Source organism: Cololabis saira, chromosome 13, assembly GCF_033807715.1.
Source record: "Cololabis saira isolate AMF1-May2022 chromosome 13, fColSai1.1, whole genome shotgun sequence".
NCBI lineage: Eukaryota > Metazoa > Chordata > Actinopteri > Beloniformes > Belonidae > Cololabis > Cololabis saira.
The window spans coordinates 16,956,434-16,977,721 of NC_084599.1; the positions used below are offsets into that span (position 1 = coordinate 16,956,434).

Sequence of the window (21,288 nt, forward strand, 5' to 3'; positions counted from 1 at the left end):
ACAAAAGCAGGGTTGAAAACAAGCAAAAGAGGAAAACCTATCAAACAATGACATTTTCTGTGTTTAAGAGCATTTATTTAGGTCTTTTAAGGGACTACCAACTGAACAACGCCAGTATACATAAAACTGAAACTTTTATTTATTCCTAGGTGTGTTAGGAATGGTAAAATGGCTAACACTTATATAGCGCTTTCCACATCTTTACACTGTAGACATTCACCCACACAAACACAAACCGGATGTCTGCGAAGCTGCAAAACAACGGCGCTCGCCTGACAACCGGGAGAAACTGGGGCTTGGGTCTTGCCCAAGGACACTTTGGTGGACAGAGGAGGACCTAGGGCTCGAACCACTGACCTTCAGGTTCATGGGCGAACGCTCTCCCAACTGAGCCACCCTATAATGTTAAGGTTATTCAGCGATCAAGTAGGGCCAGGGATGTCCAGGGGCCCGACCCCAGGCACACGCGGTCAGCCTTCTTTACTCATAGGATACATCATTTCACATATCTGCATCGATATACATTTTCTCAAGAAGGCTGTTAAACAAAGCCACATGTTTTCCGTGACTGCCTGTGGACACAACACTCAAGCGCTGTGGTGAGCAGGGAATCACAGCGGTACATCACACCTTATCTCCCGATTGTTTCATACAGTTAAACCTCAGCATATCTTGTTGTTTTTTTGTAGTTTTTCTTTACTATCTATCTCTGGAGTTGCTTATCGTTCAGCCAGACCCAAGGCTGTGTCAGACGTTGGGAGAGAGAAGATCGCCACGGCAGGTGTGTGGAAGTTAGAAAAAAAACTGATAATGTAACAAAATGCTAATCGCTGAGACTATTTTAAACAATGTTAACAAGATTTTAGCTGTTTTGGGTTGTTTTTTTCATTAACTTCGCTGAGACAAATTTTTAAAATAAACTGCAGATAAAACTAACATGAAATCTTTTAGCATTCCCTAGATGACGGTAGTCTGAGCACAGTATTAGAGTAAATAAGAGCTTGGCTTGATGACGGATGATGAATGCAATGATTTTCAAATATCAAACCTATATTTATTCCAAATGGAAAATAAACAACATACCAGATGTTGAAACTGAGACATTTTGCAATTTCATGCAATAATATCAGCTCATTTTGATTTTGATGTCAACAACACGACTCAAAAAAGTTGGAACCGGTCGATGTTTACCGTTGTTTATCATCTGCTCTCCTTTTAACAAAAGTCTGTAAACGTCTGGGAAGTGAAGAAACCAGTTGCTGGAGTTTTAGGTGAGGGTGAGGTTAGGGTGAGTGTTGTCCCCATCTCATGTCTGACGCAGGGTTCGAGCTGCTCAATGGTCCTGGAACTTCATTTACGCAGATCATTGTTTCCCACGACATGCTGAATGTTTTCTGCTGGAGAGAGCTCTGGACTGCAGGCAGGACAGTTGAGCACCCAGACTCTTCTCATGCAAAGCTATGCTGATGTGATGGATGCTGTATGTGGTTAAGTACCGTTTTGCTGACATTGGCAAGGCCCTGATGTCTGGATGGGACCACATGTTGCTCTAAAACCTTAATGTACTGTACATTTCAGCATTGATGGTTCCTTTCCAGATGTGGGCGCTGCCTACTCCATAGACACTACTGCAACCTCACACCTTCAGCGATGCAGGCTTTTGAACAAAGTGCTGATAACAAGCTGGCTGGTCTCTCACCTCGTAGTCCACAGGACACAGCGTCTCTGGTTTCCAAATAAAATTTCAAATTTTGATTCATCTGACCACAGAGCAGTTTTCCATTTAGCCTCAGACCATTTTAAATGAACTTTGGTTCAGGTAAGATGGCTGCATTTCTGGATCATGGTCACACATGGCTTCTTATTTGCATTAATTGATTTCCCTTCTGGGATAAAGTATTTTTGAATTTGAATTTGAATTTGATACAACCGTAAGTTTCATGTGTGGACTACAGTGAAGTGTGTTCACAGACAGGCGTCTCTGGCAGGTCGCTGAGCTCATGCAGTGATTTCCAGGAGACAATAATGCCTGTGTTTAATGTAGTGAATCCTGAGGGCCTGAAGATCACCATAATCCAGTTTTGACCTTCAGCCTTCCGAGAGTCCTCCTGATTTTTGGAAAGATCTTCAAATCCTTCAACATTTTATGATGAGGAATATTTGCTTAAAATTGTTTTGCAGACGTTTGGTGCAGTTTGTCAGAGACTGGTGAGTCTCTGCCCATCTTTATATCTGAGAGGCTCCGCCCTCAGAAATGCTCCTTTTATATCCAGTCAAGTTGCCTTGAACCTATTTGGTTGTCAAATGCTCATCCAGTTGTTTTAAATTTCTGTGGGTTACTTTTCCAGGGCTTTGTTGCACCTGTTCCAACTTTTTTTAGATATGTTGCTATCATCGAATTCCGAGTTATTATTTTTCCATGAAATTTCACAAGAGCAGATCTTCTCCTGGTGTGTGGCGTGGGTGGCCCAGCTAATCCAGACCCACATCAGAGTAGACATTTCCAGCTTCCGCATCATTATTTCCAAGCAACTTCACATGTTACGTTTGCTGTCCCTCTGAAGCGGCTCAAAGCTGCAACAACGATTTATGAAAGAGCCAGATCATGCAAAAGAGAGAACGCGGTGGGGAAGGCAGCCCTTGAAAGCTTGTCACTGTGAACAAAGGTGCTAAGATATGTGTTAATAGAGGGGTTTTGTACTTTATTCTTGCAGCACCAACCCACTTCAAAGACATTTAATTAAGATATGGAAAAATGTAAGTCCTTTTTTTTTTGTCTCTTTCAACACATTTTTTTTTTTCAACATTTGAACGTATCAACATTTGAATGTATTAATCATTTTATGGCTCAGGACTAGCTCTCACACATAAGTGAAGAAACCTCATTAAAAGTATAGTGTGATTCAACAAGAAGAACCCAAAACTTCAAGAAACTGCCAAATGTTTTGCTGTAGCAGTGTTATTATAACACTTTCTTCTGATAAAAATACTATTCCAACTAAATTTACAAAAGCAGTCTCTTCCTCCACACACACTCTCCTCCCAATGGTGTTAAAAACATTTGTGCATCCTCTTTCTTTTGGCATCGGCAGTGACACCAGGGACTGAATGTGAGGACTAAATCCTTCGATTTAATTTAACTTTAATTATATAGTGCCAAATCACAACAAATGTCGTCTGAACCCATTTCACTCATTCCATATTAGTCCAATTAATACAAGCCAATGCATTAAAAAAGAATTGTGAAAATTAAATAATGAATCTCCAACTACCATGTTGATACATTTGCTATATGGATTAGTACAGCCATCCTATAGAGCTCCATTCATTAATTCATAATCAATAAAAGGTTATTATATAATAGGAAACCATTAGATTGCACACCTAGGTATCACTGCCGTGGGCAACCCTCTTCCGGCCAACCATCAATCTGGCCAGAGAGGGATTCCCCATTCCTCAAATCCTGGGTCGATACATCCCATACATTGACACAAATGAGACCCAGTCACTTAGGGAGCTGTTTTCTGACGTGAATGGGAACTTGCTGAAAACTGGAGACATTGTGAAATTTGAGAAACCCCGCCCTGCTGTGCAGTGAGTATGGAGTCCGGGGCCCTCTATTAACGGCTGTCCGGTCTCTGTATGATCGGAGCAGGAGTTTGGTTCGCATTGCCGGCAGTAAGTCAGACTTGTTCCCGGTGCATGTTGGACTCCGGCAGGGCTGCCCTTTGTCAACTGTCCTGTTCATAATTTTTATGGACAGGATTTCTAGGCGCAGCCAGGGGCCGGAAGGGTTCCGGTTTGGGAACCACGGGATTTCGTCTCTGCTTTTTGCGGATGACGTTGTCCTGTTGGCTTCATCAGACCGGGACCTTCAGCATGTTGGGGCGGTTTGAGGCCGAGTGCGACGCGGCAGGGATGAGAATCAGCACCTCCAAAACCGAGGCCATGGTTCTCCACCGGGAAAGGGTGGCGTGCCTTCTCCGGGTGGGTGGAGAAGTCCTGCCTCAGGTGGAGGAGTTCAAGTATCTCAGGGTCTTGTTCACGAGTGGGGGAACGATGGAGCGTGAGATTGACAGACGGATTGGTGCAGCGTCCGCAGTTATGCAGTCGATGTACCGGACCGTGGTGGTGAAGAGGGAGCTGAGTCGAAAGGCGAAGCTCTCGATTTACCGGTCAATCTACGCACCTACCCTCACCTATGGTCAGGAACTTTGGGTAGTGACCGAAAGGATAAGATCGCGGATACAAGCGGCCGAGATGAGTTTCCTCCGCAGGGTGGCTGGACGCTCCCTTAGAGATGAGTTTCCTCTGCAGGGTGGCTGGACGCTCCCTTAGAGATAGGGTGAGGAGTTCGGTCACCCGGGAGGAGCTCGGAGTCGAGCCGCTACTCCTCCACATTGAAAGGAGTCAGCTGAGGTGGCTTGGGCATCTGTACCGGATGCCTCCTGGACACCTCCCTAGGGAGTTGTTCCAGGCATGTCCCTCCTCCCTAGGGAAGTGTTCCAGGCATGTCCCACCGGGAGGAGACCCCGGGGATGACCCAGGACACGCTAGAGAGACTATGTCTCTCGGCTGGCCTGGGAACGCCTCAGACTCCCCTCGGAAGAGCTGGAGGAAGTGTCTGGGGTGAAGGAAGTCTGGGCATCTCTTCTAAGGCTGCTGCCACGCAACCCGGGAAAGGATAAGCGGCGGACGATGGATGGATGGATAGATTGCACCCTAAACAGCCCTTGCTCAGTCTATCCTGGCTTTTATTCCATATGTATATGAGAGATTACCAACCTGTATGCATAGATATTGTGAGTGGCACTGGCAATCTTCTTGTTTTCATAGAGTTTCTCCAGGACCATTTTAACCTGCAACAGATTAAACAGATAACATCATCTGACTACAACAGATATGACTTTTGTCCTGCTGTGAATTTCAGAGCATTGAGCATTTAACCTAATCCTTCCCCTGTGAACTGCATTGCTATGAAAACCCAGAATGGATGTAAAACTGTTGAATCAAAGGTCAAATACGCAACCACTTCTCGTTAAAACAAATCCTGTATTTATGCAGATATGCAAACGTCTGAGACCAAATCCTCTCTGATGTTGCTGTCTAATACACAAAACAGAATTAGTCAACTGCTGAATAACATCTCATAAATAAAACTGAGATGTCTGAGGCTAAATGCTTGTTTTGGCTGCAAGCCATGATTTGTGAAAAAAAAGCATCTCGATTGATGCAACTTTTTCCTATTTTTTAAAAAGCTGTTGATGAATAATTCCACTCCAACAAGACTTTTATACCGACTTGAATTTACTGTATAAATATGTGGTCAGGCTAAAGAGTTTAATTTAAAAGGTGTAAATGAAATTTTATGGAGATTCATGTGTTGTAAATATGTAATTTAAGAAATCATTATAAATATTGATTAAAATGTTTTATTGTCATGCTTTGTCAAAATATCCACAGAATATGAGTTAATTATTTCACTTTTTTCTTTTTTTTTTTCTTTCTTTATTGATCTCCAGAGGGGAAACCCAAGAAACCAGTATAAAAGTAGGAATACATAAAGTAAAATTAGATCATAATAAATAAAGTGATAATATACAAGTTTCTTTTTTATTGACTGTGTATAACCTCCACAACTTCTTTCTAGAAAGATTCACACTAATCCTTTCATTAAAAAAAAAAAATTCAAGCCACCATGAGTTTGCATACATCTGGCCAGAGATGAGACATCTGTGACAGCCTGTAACTACATACAGCCTACGACACCATGCTCATTATATCCACTCACATGGCAAGTAATGCGTAATGACACATACGTACTGCTTCCGGACTAATTCATCTCCAGAGAAAATTGTAGTGCTTTTTATTTTATTTCCTGCAGCTCGATAAAATGAACATAAAACTTGCAACAAACAACTCTGGTTGTGGTCGTTCCAGCAGAGTCAATGTGCAAATCTTATTTTGGCTGATGAACGTCTCTGACCACCTTGCACTCTTAGTGCAAGGTGCAAAGGTCAATAATAACAGATAAATAAAGCGGCAGTGTTTTTTTCTTTTTTCTTTTTTCTTTTTTTTTTTATAAATCAATAAGAATTTTAAAAGCCACACATTTAGTCTTGGTAAAATAATTTTGAAATAGTTTCCTGTGTTTTTTTTTTTATTTCCTTTATTCCATCTTTGGTTGAAATAAATACTCTCAAGCACAGTTTATGTAAATGAATAAAACTTGTCCCTTTCTCATCTAATCGGTTCATGTTTTCCCTGCAAGAATACCGGCTCTGTAAATATTTTCATCCTAACTGTGCTTCACAGCAGGTGGAGGCTTTTAAGACGAGCCAGAGAGTCAGATTAGCATGTAGGAAGGAGCCAATTTTGTCACGCAGCTGCATAAATTAGCAGATTTCTATCCGTCTCCCGAACCACGTTTGCGCTGTCGGTTGCTGCCTGGCTCCATGGCTGGAGAAAATGAATGGCCACTCTTATTAATCTGTAATTTGAACATTCATATTCAAATTCTTGATACATTTAAATATACAAGATTTTTTTTCATAAGCCACTCAGCTTTATAGCTATGCAACATGAAATCTCCTTTTGTAGTGAAACACCTTGTAGATTGGTTATTCAGCTTGCTGACGTGGGAAAATAAAAAAAAAAGAAAACAGTTCAAGTGTGTTTAAATTTGAGTGCCTGAAATCACTGAAACAAGTACACTTGCAGTACTCTGCCTGTGACTCCTGCAACCTGTGTTTGAGGTTTTTGGCTGATCTTCACTTTCTGTCTGGTCCTGAATGTTTGTGTATTCACTACGCAAGCGAAGTTGAGCAATACTGTTTGTTAAAGGAGGCAGTAGTGTCAACAATGGCATATTTCATGAATAAATCAATTTTTCGACATTCTTGAGTGCTTTCCTTGGCTCTTTTGTCAGTTACCTCTTATTATTCTATGTCACAATACTGCAGTTTCTTGTACATGTTTCATCACTTGACATTTCCACTCTTCACATTCAGGGGATCATGATGGATTACATAGTCTCAGAATGTTTTTATTAGAAACTATTTTTAGGCCAAACTCTCATGTTTACATCAGGATCCGTAACATTATTTTTGCCAACGTCAATGGAACCAAAATTGGTGGCCCTTCTGGCTTTTGTCTAAATTCAATTCACTTTTATTTGTAAAGTGCCATTTCACAATAAAAGTCAGCTCAATATACTTTACTCAGAGGACAAGTGCAATATTGTCCAATCAAAGACAATCCAATTCAGTTCAATTACATTCCTGATGGCCTAATCCATCACTGCGTGTTGTACCTGTCTTGGGGTGACCACAGGTGCCAAATGAGGTTGAAAGGTACTCCGCCGGTCTGTGATGCTATTTCCATGTTTTATTGGTGGCGTCTCTTCGTCTACAAGATAATAACGTCTCGCATAATAAGATGAGCTGATTGACTTTGTACAAAATGCAGCAAGAGCGGAATGAAATGAGCCGTACCGTTTGCCTGATCCATGAAAAGATGTGAATTTTCTGTGTTCAGTCTGAGAGTCCTGAAATCAGGTAAGTCCTCATCGCCGTCCACTTCTTCCTCAGCTGTCATGTTCACTTTTTCTGGTTGATCCACTGCACAGGTTTAGAAGAAATATTAGGTTTTTAAGGAAGAAGTTTGTTAAACACCTTTAAAGCAAATTATCAAAATAAAATTGAACAAATTAACACCAAATTAGCACTAGTTGCATGGTTTAAGCACTAAGACTGAGATAAGTGTAAATACCATGGTCTTGAAAAAGAATAGTTCAAATGAGGACAATCCAGTTCAACATTGACACAAAGTTTACATCTGAAAACTTGAGACGACGATATGAATGATTCCAGCATTTAAAGGAGCTTGAGGCTCCTTTTAAGAAATGAGACTCTCTAGCGCCACCCTTCGCCACGACGGCCGTTGGGGGTACTGCAGCCAACAGTGAAGCCGGCACGGGAGAACGGGGAGAACGCACATGCAGCGTCATGTGACGTCACATCCGCAGCCCAGCGCGGGAAATTCGGGACCGAATTGCAGCACATTTTGCAGCACACAGCCTGTTCAAGGCAAAGGAGAGATACGCTAGAGGGCTCATTCTTTTTGGTTTGGAACGCTTCATCTGACATTATTACTAGAAAACTTAAAATGTATACAGATTTTTTTCATAAATCTTGCCACAATCCAGCCTCAAGCTCCTTTAACAGCTGAATGCTAATGTTATGCAGTTCATCCTGTCAACACTGTGGAGTGTGGATTAGAAAACAATAGAGTGAGAAAGCGAGCCCCTTTTGGTCATATATATTTGCAGTTACAAAAAATCCAATGAAAATGTCAAAACTTTTATACATTCCCATTTTATTTGCAGCTTGTAAACTCCAACCCAGCGGCTTCTGCTCAAGATGATCATCTTGTCGTGGCTTTCCATTAATTTATCACGCTTGGCTTGCAGACGCAGCCCAAGTAAAGACACCCAGATCTCCCTCTTCCCAGCCATGAAGTATTCTGGGAGCACACAAAGGCGTTCCCAGGCCAGATGAGATTACAATCTCCTCAGCACATCCTGGGTCTGCCCCAGGGCCTTCTCCCAGGTAGACGTGGTGTAAACACCTCCCCCAGGAGACATCCCAACCACCACCATTGGCACCAATCCGAGTTCCTCTGGAATGGCTTAATTCTCATCCTATCTGTAAGGGAGAGTCCAACCATCATGTGGAGGAAACTCATTTCACCCGCTTGTATTCACAAGCTTGGCCGTTCCTTCAAATTCTGCCCATGAACGTTATGAACAGAAGCCGTGGTAGACTCCAACTTTCTTCTGTAAGAAGAACTAATTCTCTTGTCAAGTCACAAAAGAGTCACAAATATGAGCTTCATTTGAAATACTGGGTAGACCTTTTCTCTTTTGTGTAGAGCGGTGGATTAGTGTGCCATCCTCTGAAGTATGAAAGTAAGTGTCACTGACTGGAAACAAACAGTGAGACAAATGTGTGACTCGGCCAAGTGTTTCTAAAGGCTTTCAGAAGGGAGCCGAGGAAACACACAAACAGCACCATCATAAAAAGCATGTACCTTTCCTTTTAAAAACAAAAAGACAAACATGTCCCTTTCAAGGACGCTTGTGTGAAAAGCTAAGGTTGTGCTGCAAATGTTGTGCTGAGATTTGCATACAAAACCAGGTAAATAAGCTATTATAGTTTTGTTCAACTATTACTTAGTGATTTTTCACTTAATAAAAAGAAGAAGCTGCTAAACCTTAGATGAACACAACAAAAGCATTAACAAAGGTGAGGTGAACATCTTTTATGCTTGCTGCCATAATGTGAGGCTGAATATTTCCTTTAAGGTTTGCATGCATCCAACAAAGTACCCTGAAAGAACCCCACATGCTGTCAAGACCCATTAACAAGGATGCAGCGTTAATATTTAGCTGAACAAATGTTGTTTCCTGGTGGGTTTTCTCAGCCTCTTGCTGCTATGTGGTCTTATTCATCTAAACTTCATCATCACACCCATTATTCCGCCTTGCGTTTCCCGTCCGCTGTAATCTCTGCACCTTTTCATTTCCTTTTTGGTGAAATGTGCATCTTCAGGCTTATCACACTTCAATTCTCTCTCCCACCATGTGCCTGTCATTTGTATGAATAAGCTGTCAGCAGCACCGCCGGGGCTGAAGCGTTGTGACCACTTACACTTTCTACCACCTGAATCCCAGAGAGGACATATGACACACACCAAAGTGGAGGACAGTTGTTTTTTACAGGCTCAAAAGAGACCATTGCCTAGAGATTTAAATGTGAGATAATGTAGAGTACACAAAACCCACCCACCAAAACATCCTGATCCATGGGGACACCTACAGACTCTAAAATAGACGTACCTTTTAAGTCTTTTTACTCCTCTAAAGATTCTGTCTTGGTAACAGCGAGCATTTTATAGATATTGATCTTCATTAGGTGGAGCCACTCACAGCCAGGGAGACATTTCGAAGGCCCTTGTGCTCATCTTATCACAGCTTCAGACCACATTAAATAGTTGCATTAGTAACTGAGGCTCTTAGCAGAATATAGATGCAAAGTGAATAAGGGCTTTGGGTGCACAAGCACACACCCAATTCTAAAATGTTGGGAAACTGTAAGATGTAAATAAAAAAAACATAATATAATGATTTTGCAGATCCCATAAAAAATATATCAAACATTATATATATATATATATATATATATTATATATATATATATATATATATATATATATATATATATATATATATATATATATATACACACACACACACACACACACACACACGCACAGAGATGTTGTGTGGATGGAACCATATACTCCTCTAAAACCTCCATGTAGGTTTCAGCACTGAAGGTGCTTTACCAGATGTGTGAGACGCTCACGCCATCCACACTATTCCAAACCCACACCATCAGAGATCCAAGTTTTTTAACTGTGCTGGTAACAAAAAGCTGCTTTCCCCTTTAGCCCTGAGGATGCAGCGTCCACGGCTTCTAAAAAGAGGTTTTAAATTTGAATTATTCTGACCACAACATTTTCTGCTTTTCCTCAGACCACTTTTAATTGGCTTTGACCCTGAGAGTGTTTCTACATTGTGTTCATTTCTTTGCGTGATAATTTAAAGCATAATTTGTGGCTGTTAGTCGGTGATTTCTGGAAACCTGTCTGAGCCCGTGCAGTAATATACGTTACAGAATCACGCTTGCTTTTTTTTTCAGTGCCACCTGAGGGCTCAAAGATTGCAGGCACTGGTGTGCATCTTCGAGCTTTCTTCAGATGCTCGAAAGCTTTTAATGATACTTGGGATAATGAGATTTTTAGTCTTCATATTTTCATGCTGAGGAAGGTCATTCTGTAATAGCATCACGTTTTGTAGAGACAGTTTTTCACAGATTTGTGATTTCGTTTTTTGTTTTAATACATGTTGAATGTACCATTGAATCTAAAATGAGCTACTTTTCATTAAATGGAAAAATTTACTTTTAACATTTGATATCTTATATTTGTAGTTTGTGGGATTTGTAAATCATTATATTCTGGGGGGGTTGTGTGTTTTGCTTCTTCTTTTTTCTTTTTCTTTGCAATAAGTAAAAATGTCCTGATGTTTTTTCTGAATTGGGGATGTTGTTTTGATTTTATGAATTAATACAGCAGTGGGCTTTTTCACAGCCAGGTTTTAAGTATTGACAAACGCTGCAACTGGTTGGAAAGTGTGGAACTGACATCTTGTGAAACTCCACTACACAAACAGTGACCGTCCACTTCAGTGATATCACTGTCGCTGTTACTAGGCATGATTCTTGTCAATATTTGGATATTCTTTTTCCTCTCCAAGAAGCAGAAGCCTTTCCCTTTAACTGAAGCCAATTTGGATGGTATTTCAACTGCAGTAGCACTTAGGGTTGCTAGGTACTGACTTTAACAGATTCCTGGGTGAATGAATTCCTTTGCAGTTCATGTAAATGCATCTGCAGCCAAATCCAGCCCCAAACATGACAGATGTTCTATTGTTTGTGAGCTCACAAGAGTAGAAACACCTAAACCAGCAAGAATTTAGAGCTCGAGGAGTTGTAGGGAAGGCAATCGGTGGGCCTGTAGCAACAAGGGGTCTGGACATAGTGGGAAGAGGCCACCAACCACAAAATCTATACAAATTATAGTCTATCTATGGCATGTTGCCACTTAACCTCTTTTGTAGGGGCAAAGTGGAAGTGCCATCAACTGCCTTATGCCCAGGAGGAGGGAACGTAGAAGACATCTTAAACAGCTGCCCAACAGCACCAACGGAGCCAGGCGACAGGTAACGTAACGGCCAGGTGCTCAAAACTCCTGAGTTCATCTGCAGCACCATCAACTACATGAAACACTCCACGCACTGAACTTGCATTTGTGGGAGCAAGTGGCCGTCCTAACCCCAGATCCTAAACCCAATACAGTTTCTTAGATACGGTGCACGAAACAACTTAGCTCCCCCAAGAACACTGAAGACCACTTTGAGACGTGCCACTGTGGTGAGCTCAGAAATATCAGAAGCAACTAATCTTACTTTAACCCACATGAATCTTGTAGAGGACGACACAAGCGAGCGTGGCATGTGAGGTATATGGACATAGAAGTGGGAGTCAGGGCTTTGCAGGGAAATTGCTGTATAGAGCATTTCTGTACATACGGGAGAACGGCCACCAAGAGGGCCTCAAAAGCCGTGGAGAAGCCTCAAGGAGGGTGTGGATCACAAGCGATCCGCTGAGGTCCAACGGTTCTTGGACAAAGGCTGGGAACTGATCAAGCCCAGTATGATCGTCTGTAAGGGATCTGAAGATGAAAGACCTGCGACCTCAGGTACTACACTGAAGATGCGTCCAAGTGCATCTGTAGATGTAGTTCAACACCTAACTTGTTCATAAGCATTTCCTATTCTGCACTCAACATTTGGCATAAATGAAACAGTGTAAGACTCTTATTCAAAAATGTAATTCTTGATCAACAATCATTATGATCAGCGTAGTTAAGTTGGTTCCTTCTGATCAATGTATTTGTTTTTACTTGTTTTTACTGATACGTAGAAAGTATCAGTACCCTGATACTTACTACGTTGAAGTTTTCTAATATGTTTCCCATGCGAAAAAGAAGATATTAGGAAAGGTTAAAGGAGTAGGTGTTTGATGGAAACATGCATTGTGTTTATTCACTTGTGACTGAATGCCTGCTATTTTATTGCCATTTCCCAAAAGAGAATGCAATACTTTTCTACATGGCCTTGCTGTTGTTCAACTTGTCTAAAAACTACAAACACAACATCAAAACACACATTGATATACAGTACTGATGGGGCTTTGAGGCTTTTGTATCCTTAATTGTATTAGCCAATGACATTTCAGCATTTGAATTTCCCTCAGATTAATAAAGTATCTATCTATCTATCTATTTGAAGTGGACAAAACAGGTTTGAACTAAAATCTTTCCAATTAGTGCTCTACAGGCTGTCATTTCCACCATACATAATCACGGCTTATTCTCTGGTTACTTGGACTCAAAACCCTCGGGGGATTTCAATTTTTCAATAAGCAAAATGGTTAAGTTCATGTTCCTGATATTAATGCGTTTTATAGGAAATTAGCATTCAGTAGAACCAGCCGGCAAATCAACATACTGATGGGGCTGTATGTGTTAGCCATGAGGTTCAATCAAGTTTCACTTGCAACTGACCCCGATCCAACCACCTGCGCTCTTCTCCCACTTGAGAGCGGAGGTTTAGCAATCAGCCAACTGAAACTAATGAGCGCAATGAAAATGTGCATACAAGCAGTATGAGGAAACCCCTGCCGTCTGTCTATTAAGCATCTTTTCAAGTTATTATGGACTGCTAAAAGGAAAAAAAAATGGCTTTCAACATAAATTTCATTTGTCACGTCTCACCTGGTTCTGAGCTTTGGGATTTCTCCACCAGGAAGTCTCTAACTTTCTCCACCCAAAGGTAGAGGATGCTCTCCCCCGCATGCTCTCTGTTGAGTTTCAGATATTTTGAACATGAGTCTGGAACCTCAGGCATTTTACAATTATATTACATAGTGGAAAGGACAATTGGATCTTTTGATGTGGCTGATATCTCTCCACAGCATCTCCTTGTGAAGTCAGAAATTATGAAAGGGACTCACACGTAGATATCTTCCAGGCTGTTTGCCAATTTGACCCTCTCAGAGCCTCGCAACCACGCCGCACTACAAAAGCCGTGAACAAACACAAGGTTATTGAGTGGGATGAAGAGGGGGGTTTGGAGTGGGACGCTGTTCTTTCAAATTAGAAAATCTATTAAAAAGCTATATTAAATCTGAAAGGCAAATAGACCCACTTGATCTGGTAGATTGGTGGAGCTGCACTTGGATAATCAGCTGGAAGAATTATCTGATCAATGACAAAGAAAAAACATTCATGAATTTGATAACAAACAGACTGAAAGGATTGACATTGTGGTTGATGTGCAAGATGTTTTATCTTTGCTGCACCTGCAAACAAGCTGTCAGTTTTGGCTCCTCTTTATCGCTGGATATTTTGATGCAAAATACTCTGGATGCTTCGTCTATCACACACCATTCATCTCCATAGATAGAAGACAAAGCCTCAACCTCTTCAATCTAAATGAGAAGAAACAATAACAAAGCAAAAACATGAATCTTAAGAGACTTGACATACTTATTACAGTTTAATTCAGACAGGTAATATAGAATGAGGACCAGTAATAACAGAGGGTTCAGTCACACTTGTAAAAAAAACTTAAAAGAATTAAAATAAATAAGAAAGATATTAAAATACAGATAACTCGTCTGTTTGTCTGATAAAAGTTAACTTTTTAGTGAGACGATTGGAGGTCATATTGTGGTTTTATGAATCTGCCTGAACTGCCTAAAACACCATGCTTGTAGTCCGCTATTTTCTTTTATAACTTATCTAAGTCCCCGCAAAATACAGTCTGGCATTCAGGCACACAACAAAGGACGTACAGCTGCTTCACACTCCCTCAGTTGTGACCAAAAAGCTGAGCAATTAGTGCAGACTGGATATTTCAGAAAGCTGCCCTTAAAAGCAATGTCTCATCTTCTGTCAGACATGAAGCATTTCACGCACATCAAAAGTTGTTTACAACCCACCCACCCCCCCCACGCCACCCCGCAGTCCCAACAACACAAACAGAAAAAATTATGAGCTCCATCCTCACATCTGTACAATTAAAAGCAACGGAAAGCAATTCTGGCTCTTGTAACACAAAAATCCCCTGCAGCAATGAAAAGGCACGTGTGCCAGACAACAGACAAAAAAATGAAAAAGTAAAAAACATCCACTCATCAGAGGGCAAACTTTGATGGAAGCTCTAGATTGGAATCAGACCAGAGTCCTGTGGGCGACTATGGATCAGCGGGCAAGAGCTGGCTGCCTTCCAGGCAGAAGGTCAGCAGATTGATCCCTGGTGTGTGGCCATTGCCCCACGGTATGCTAATTTGGTTATGAGTGTAGAAAAAAGTGCTGCTGTATGTAATGCGGATGTATTACAGAATAGCTGCTGTGTACTGTAAGTGCAAAACCATTTATCAATACAATAAAGCAAACAAAATAGTCATGAAATGTGGATCTCCATTTTGAACTTTGAACAGTAAAAAAAAAAAAAGCAACCACTGCAGTGCCTTAAAAGAACCTAGGATTTAAAAATGTCAATCTCCTGTCTGGTAAAAACTACATTTAAGCAGGATATAAAAATCTTCATGAAAAGATGATACATTACAATTATCTAGACCAGCGGAGTTCAACCGTGGTCCTCGGGGCTCACTGCCCTACATGTTTTAGATGTTTCCTTACATTAACACAGCCATTTGTCAACAAGGTCTGCAAAAGTCTCTTAATGACATATGGCGCTTTTACACTAGTACCTACTCGGCTCGACTCAACTCGGCCTGGTTTCTTTTCCATTACAATTCAGCTGGAGCAGAAGAAGGTGGGGTTGGAGCTTGTTGTTCCTTATCGCCCGTCTAGATCCCTTTTTAATTCTCTCCTCAGCACCAGGTTTATGAACATCTGCACCTCAAAGTTGGATCACCAAACAGACTTTTGCTGCCATTGCCTGTCGAATAAAATGAACAAGAAGCCGCGAGTCACTCTTTCGCTGATGTCACATCCTGACTCAGTCGTCTGACTCCAACCCCCCGACCAATCGGTGGCCTGTAGTGTGATGACGTCAGATACAGCCGACTCAGCCTCTTAGAACCTCGACAGAATAGATACAGAAAAGTATCTACTCTGCACGTTAGACCCCTAGTGGAAAAGAACCAAACCAAGGCGAGGCGAGGCAAGTTGAGTCGGGCTGAGTAGGTACTAGTGTAAAAGCGCCAATAGTCATTTGTTTCAGGCTGTGACAAAGCAGGGAAACATCTAAAACATGCAGTGGGCCCCGAGGACCAGGGTTAAAGACTACTGCTTTAGACTGATTCTTAGGTAAACACGTTGATGACATCACAGCGAGTTTGTCCAGTTCTTTTTATACAGCCTAGACTTTGCAAATGAACAACTGTCTACTTTATTGAACAGAAGATAGTTAATTAATTATCAAAGTAAAATTTATGAGGAAAACTGGATGTTATCACTGTAATGTACACAGTGAGACAAAAATGGACAAATACCCAGGGTGTGAATATCCAGCCGCACAAACCCCACAAACATGTCACACTGTTTGTTATAAAGTAAAAAAAGACCCCTTTATGTTCTGCTTTAGTCTCTGTTGTTTTGGCTGCATTGTCAGCTGATGTGTGGCCTCTGTGCACCTCCTGCACCTGCACATCTCTTGCATGAATAAGTCCAGATGGGACTGTCTGTCTGCTGGTGTAAGTTCACTGCAGATTCACACACTGACTGTCCCAGCTATCAGCTGCCTCCATCCAGCGCATGCGCTCTCTGCAGGCCACTGCAAAACACTACAGCGAACTGGAAGTGAACACTTTGCCATGTTCTCTGTACTTTTATCTAAGATTACATCAGAGTAAAGAGTTTGAGCTTACTTGAGCTTGAAGATCTCCATCATTCTCCGCATTTATCATATCCGCCATTTATTCATCTTATAAGTGTCAGTTATCGAGAGTATATAGCAGCCAATGCAGAAATCAACACAGAAGTAGCTGTACAACATGAACATGAGTGAAACTCATTTCTGTCAGTGACGCTGTTTCCTGGGCAAAGTTGTCTTCCGGGTTCCGCCATCATTTCTTAAGGTTGATTTATGGTTCCACGTTACACCAACGCAGATCTTACGCCGTAACCAGCGCGTCCCCGCGTACCCCTACGCCGTACCCTCGGCGTACCCTACGGCGTACCCTACTGCGTCGATTTAACGCAGAACCATAATTCAGGCTTTACATTTAAAGCTAAAAACAAATCACGATGAATCGTAAGTTTGACTCTCCTTTTTCTTTTTTATAATAATGAAAAAAAAGTATTGCAAGTCCCCATCCAGAGGCCCGGTGTATCTTTATCGTACATCTTAAATATATTCTTAAACGTTTGGTCTTTTATTTTGAAATTCTTGAACAGCTTCCGCTGAGCTGATCAGCTGATCTGAGTGTAAACAGTCAGAGGCGTGTGTGTGCAGGGAGAGTTCCTGAACACACACCACTGGGGCTTTCACTTGACCCTCGGCGACAAATGCGAAGTCTTGTGGTGTGTGATCGTGGAGGTTAAAGCATCACATGTAGTTTAACGGAGGTTCTGTGTGAAAGCAGCTCTGACTGAACACTGGATTTCACACCCCGGACTAAGAAGTGGTAAGTGTTGCTGTTTCTGTTGATCATGTATTTACTCTTACAGATAAGCGGCTTCACCAAGTCACAAGCATTGCAATTCTGTCATAGAGTTGCATTTAAAGGGGACATATCAATTTCTGTGCTTACAAGCATTTATTAAGGTGTCTTAAGTGATCACCAACTCAAGGACTTGGATAAAACATCACCCTGACATGTTTAGGTTTGTAAGGTTTAGTGACATCAGAGACCCAGATGGAGTCCTGTACGTTTATCCAGCCTCCTCAATTTTATCTGGGATTTCCAAAGCTGGAACACCAATTTTTTTTAAAAAAAAGGCAAACCTTTCAGAAAAGTTATATAAAAGAGATATTAACTCTTGGTTACACGTGGAGCTCCTGCAACTACACTTCCTTGTAATTTGTCACATGGCTTTATCGTGGATTTGTGAATAAAATGCATATTATGTCCCTGTTAACATGTTAAAAGAACCCTGTCCTGCAAAGAAGAAGAAAAATAGACTAGTGACCAAGAAAAATGCATAGCCTACACATGAAAACGACCCATTACTACTGCAGCTCAGCATTTAGCCAGTTTAAAGTACTTTACACACAGTTAAGTAGTATAATCCATCTCAGCCAGAGGCTAGTCCCCACAACCTCCCCCTTTAGAGTGACACAAGGTAAACATGAGAGATTATGGTATGGCTAGTGGACTAGAATTTGGCTAGTGGACTAGAACATTTCTGCTTCAAACTGTCATTAAATCAGACCCATCTGTTTAGATAAGGATCACATCTTTTTCTGAATTGGAGCAGAAATACATATATACACTTATGCATGTGTAAAACTTATGCACACATTATTGCCAACTGTACAGTGCTGAGCTGTAAGGATATATTTACCATTCATAAGTCTATCATTTTTTTTAAGAGATCATAAAAGTATGTTTTATGTCTTTATCATTTATCTCTTTATATACTTTGTTTAGGATATCAATAAATACAAAAAAAATCATAATGCAAATTCCTAGAGCAACTGATGACATGTTTGAATGACTAGGTGTACACAGCGGAGAGATATTTTCAGATTAATTGGAAATACTGAGGCTCTGCTAATATTAGTCTTTTATTAAAACCGGACAAGGATCCCTTGCTCCCATCGAGCTACCGCCCAATTTCATTGATAAATGTAGACCTTAAAATAATTAGCAAGGCCATTACTGAACGTCTGAAAAGAGTCACCCCTTCTATTATACATCCGGATCAAACAGGCTTCATTAAAGGTAGACATTCGTCTACTAATATTCGCAGATTATTAAATATTATAGACTATTCGAGTATCAATAAACAGGAGACTACTATTATATCCTTAGACGCGGAAAAAGCATTTGATAAGGTAAATTGGAAGTTTCTATTGGCAACTTTGCATAAATTTGGATTTGGCGAATCTTTCATTGACTGGATAAAAATATTATACAGCTCTCCCAAGGCACGTGTAAGGACAAATGATCAAATCTCTACAAGTTTTACCTTGCAAAGAGGCACTAGACAGGGTTGCCCTCTCTCTCCCTCATTATTTGCAATATTTATTGAACCTTTAGCAGCAGCTATTAGACAAAATCAAAATATTAAAGGTATACAATGTAAAATATTAGAGCACAAAATTAGTCTTTATGCGGATGACGTACTCCTCTTCCTCCAGAACTCACGATCTTCACTATCACAGACAATTGCACTTATAGAGGGATTTTCATCTCTGTCTGATTATTCTATTAATTGGTCTAAATCCACTGTTTTGTGTGTTAACTGCAATTTTAGGAATATAACCAATACTCAATTACAATCAGGGAACATTAGATATTTAGGCATAAACATCTCCCCTAGGCTGTCAGAGTTAATAAAATTAAATCATGTTCAGCTTATAAAGAAAATAGAAGATGATCTTTCCAGATGGAGCTCTCTCCCCATTTCGCTCATGGGTAGAATAGCCACCATTAAAATGATGGTTTTACCAAAAGTAAATTATTTTTTCTCAATGATACCATGCAAACCCCCTCTTTCCTGGTTTAAATCGTTGGACTCATATGTATCAAAATTTCTGTGGAAAAATAAAACTCCACGTATTAGTTTAAAGACATTGCAAAAATCCAAAGAATATGGAGGTTTAGAATTACCTAATTTTCAGTATTACTTCATAGCCAGTAAGTTACAGTATATTGTAAAATGGTCAAAAGATCATCCTTTAGATAGTCAATGGCTGGACTCAGAGCAAGTGTTTTGTAATGAACTAGAAATCTCAGAGTTACCATTTATTAGTCAAAGTATCAAACGTCATCAATGTTTCAAAAGCATTAATATTAGCACAACTTTATCAGCTTGGTGGGAATTTCTTAAAATAGCTAAAATTTCACTTTTTCCATGTGACCGTACACCCATATGGAACAACCCAGACATCGTGAAAAATGATAAAAAGATGGTTAACTTCGTTCAATGGAGAGATCAAGGAATACGGTACTTACAGCACGTAATTGTAGGAGGACAGTTTGTACCTTTCAATACACTTATTGTTCAATACGGAGTTAGCAGGAATAAATTTTTAGAGTATCAACAACTTAAGGCAATAATAAATAAAACATACAAAATTAGCCAATTAGATTTACAACTTCCCGCTAAGATAATAGATTTATTGAATCTAAGCACTTTAAAGTTGTTATCAAAACTCTACAGGTTAGTGTCTAAACTGGACGATTCAGTCTCTCTCCCGATCTCTAAGTGGGAGGCGGATCTCTCTCTTAATACCGACCAGTTTTCTTGGTCACAAATATGCTTAAATACGTTTACTATGACTAAAAACCCAAACCTACAACTTATACAGTACAAAGTGCTTCATAGAATACATTATACTGGACAAAGGATGTTCCAGATGGGCTTTGTCACCTCTAATATCTGTTCACAGTGCACAGAGAACACCCCAGATAATTATATGCATGCTTTATGGTTCTGTACACCGGTACAGAGGTTCTGGAAGGAGATTTGTGAGGATTTATCCACATGGATCAACCACAGAATCCCAGTGTGCCCCACGGTATGTATATTAGGTCACCTGGGAGACACTCAAATAGATCCTAATTGGACACACCGGGTTCTCACTGCCTTATGTATCGCAAAGAAAACCATTTTAGTAAATTGGAAACAAAAATCCAGTTTATGTATCAACCATTTTAGGAATCTTTTATCAGATCATATTAGTAGTGAGATAATGTCTGCCTCCACTGAACAACATTCGGCTGAATTGCACTCTCTGTGGTCCCCGTTTATTGGCTTCGTTACCTAGTGGGGGCGGGGGGGGTGGTGATCTCGTAGCCCTTGGGGTTGGGGGTCGGCTTGGGGGGTCTGGGGCGCGGGCCTCTGGTGGCCCCTGGGGGGCGGTGGGGGGGGCCGCGGGGCCCTGTCCCTAGCCGGTGGGGGCCTTGGGGGCCTGTGGGGGGGGTTACCTCATGGCGGTGGGGGGGGGGTGGCTGGGGAGGGCTCGGGCGGGGGGCTGTGGCTGGGGCGTCTCCGGGCCTCCCGGGGGGGGGCGGGGCCGTGGACGTGGGGGTCCCACCCGGAGGGCCCGGCCCTGCCTGGGTGGGGGGTGGCTGTCTGCGCTGGGGGGGCATTGCTGCCTTGGTCCTCCGTCGCTGGGCGGGGGCCAAGTGCCCCTGCGGATGTGGGGACTCCGGGACCCTTGGGGTGTCCGCCGGGGTGGCCTCGGGGGGGGGGTGGGGCCGGGTCCGGGGAGCGGGCCTCCCCTGACCGGGGGGTGCACGGGCGGGCGCGACGGCGGGGTGGCACCATTCCCAGGTATCTATGTCTTATGTTGTCAGTATGAATGGGAGGATGTTGGACCGTTTCCCCCTCCGTCTGGGGGCTCCGGCGGCGCCGGGGGCGCCCTTGGAAGTGCGGTGGGGCCCTTGCCCGGCTCGG

The 21,288-nt window shown here is 41.7% G+C and overlaps 2 protein-coding genes across 4 annotated transcripts in view; one reads left to right on the forward strand and one right to left on the reverse strand.

The window, feature by feature from the left end:
- Nucleotides 1-16,747, reverse strand: part of impact (impact RWD domain protein) — a 32,257-nt gene extending 15,510 nt beyond the window's left edge. For both annotated transcript variants that reach the window (XM_061737090.1, XM_061737091.1), the window contains exons 1-8: nucleotides 16,587-16,747; nucleotides 14,049-14,177; nucleotides 13,895-13,947; nucleotides 13,701-13,763; nucleotides 13,462-13,547; nucleotides 7,494-7,619; nucleotides 7,313-7,407; nucleotides 4,786-4,859 (exon numbers count right to left, since the gene is read on the reverse strand). In XM_061737090.1, coding sequence (XP_061593074.1) covers nucleotides 4,786-4,859; nucleotides 7,313-7,407; nucleotides 7,494-7,619; nucleotides 13,462-13,547; nucleotides 13,701-13,763; nucleotides 13,895-13,947; nucleotides 14,049-14,177; nucleotides 16,587-16,634 — 674 coding nt within the window. In that variant the 5' untranslated portion in view covers nucleotides 16,635-16,747. The remainder of the gene's footprint in view (nucleotides 1-4,785; nucleotides 4,860-7,312; nucleotides 7,408-7,493; nucleotides 7,620-13,461; nucleotides 13,548-13,700; nucleotides 13,764-13,894; nucleotides 13,948-14,048; nucleotides 14,178-16,586) is intronic.
- Nucleotides 16,748-17,152: 405 nt separating this feature from the next.
- osbpl1a (oxysterol binding protein-like 1A) overlaps nucleotides 17,153-21,288 on the forward strand; it is a 31,578-nt gene continuing 27,442 nt past the window's right edge. For both annotated transcript variants that reach the window (XM_061738023.1, XM_061738024.1), the window contains exon 1: nucleotides 17,153-17,345. The gene's annotated coding sequence lies outside the window, so the exon portion shown is untranslated. The remainder of the gene's footprint in view (nucleotides 17,346-21,288) is intronic.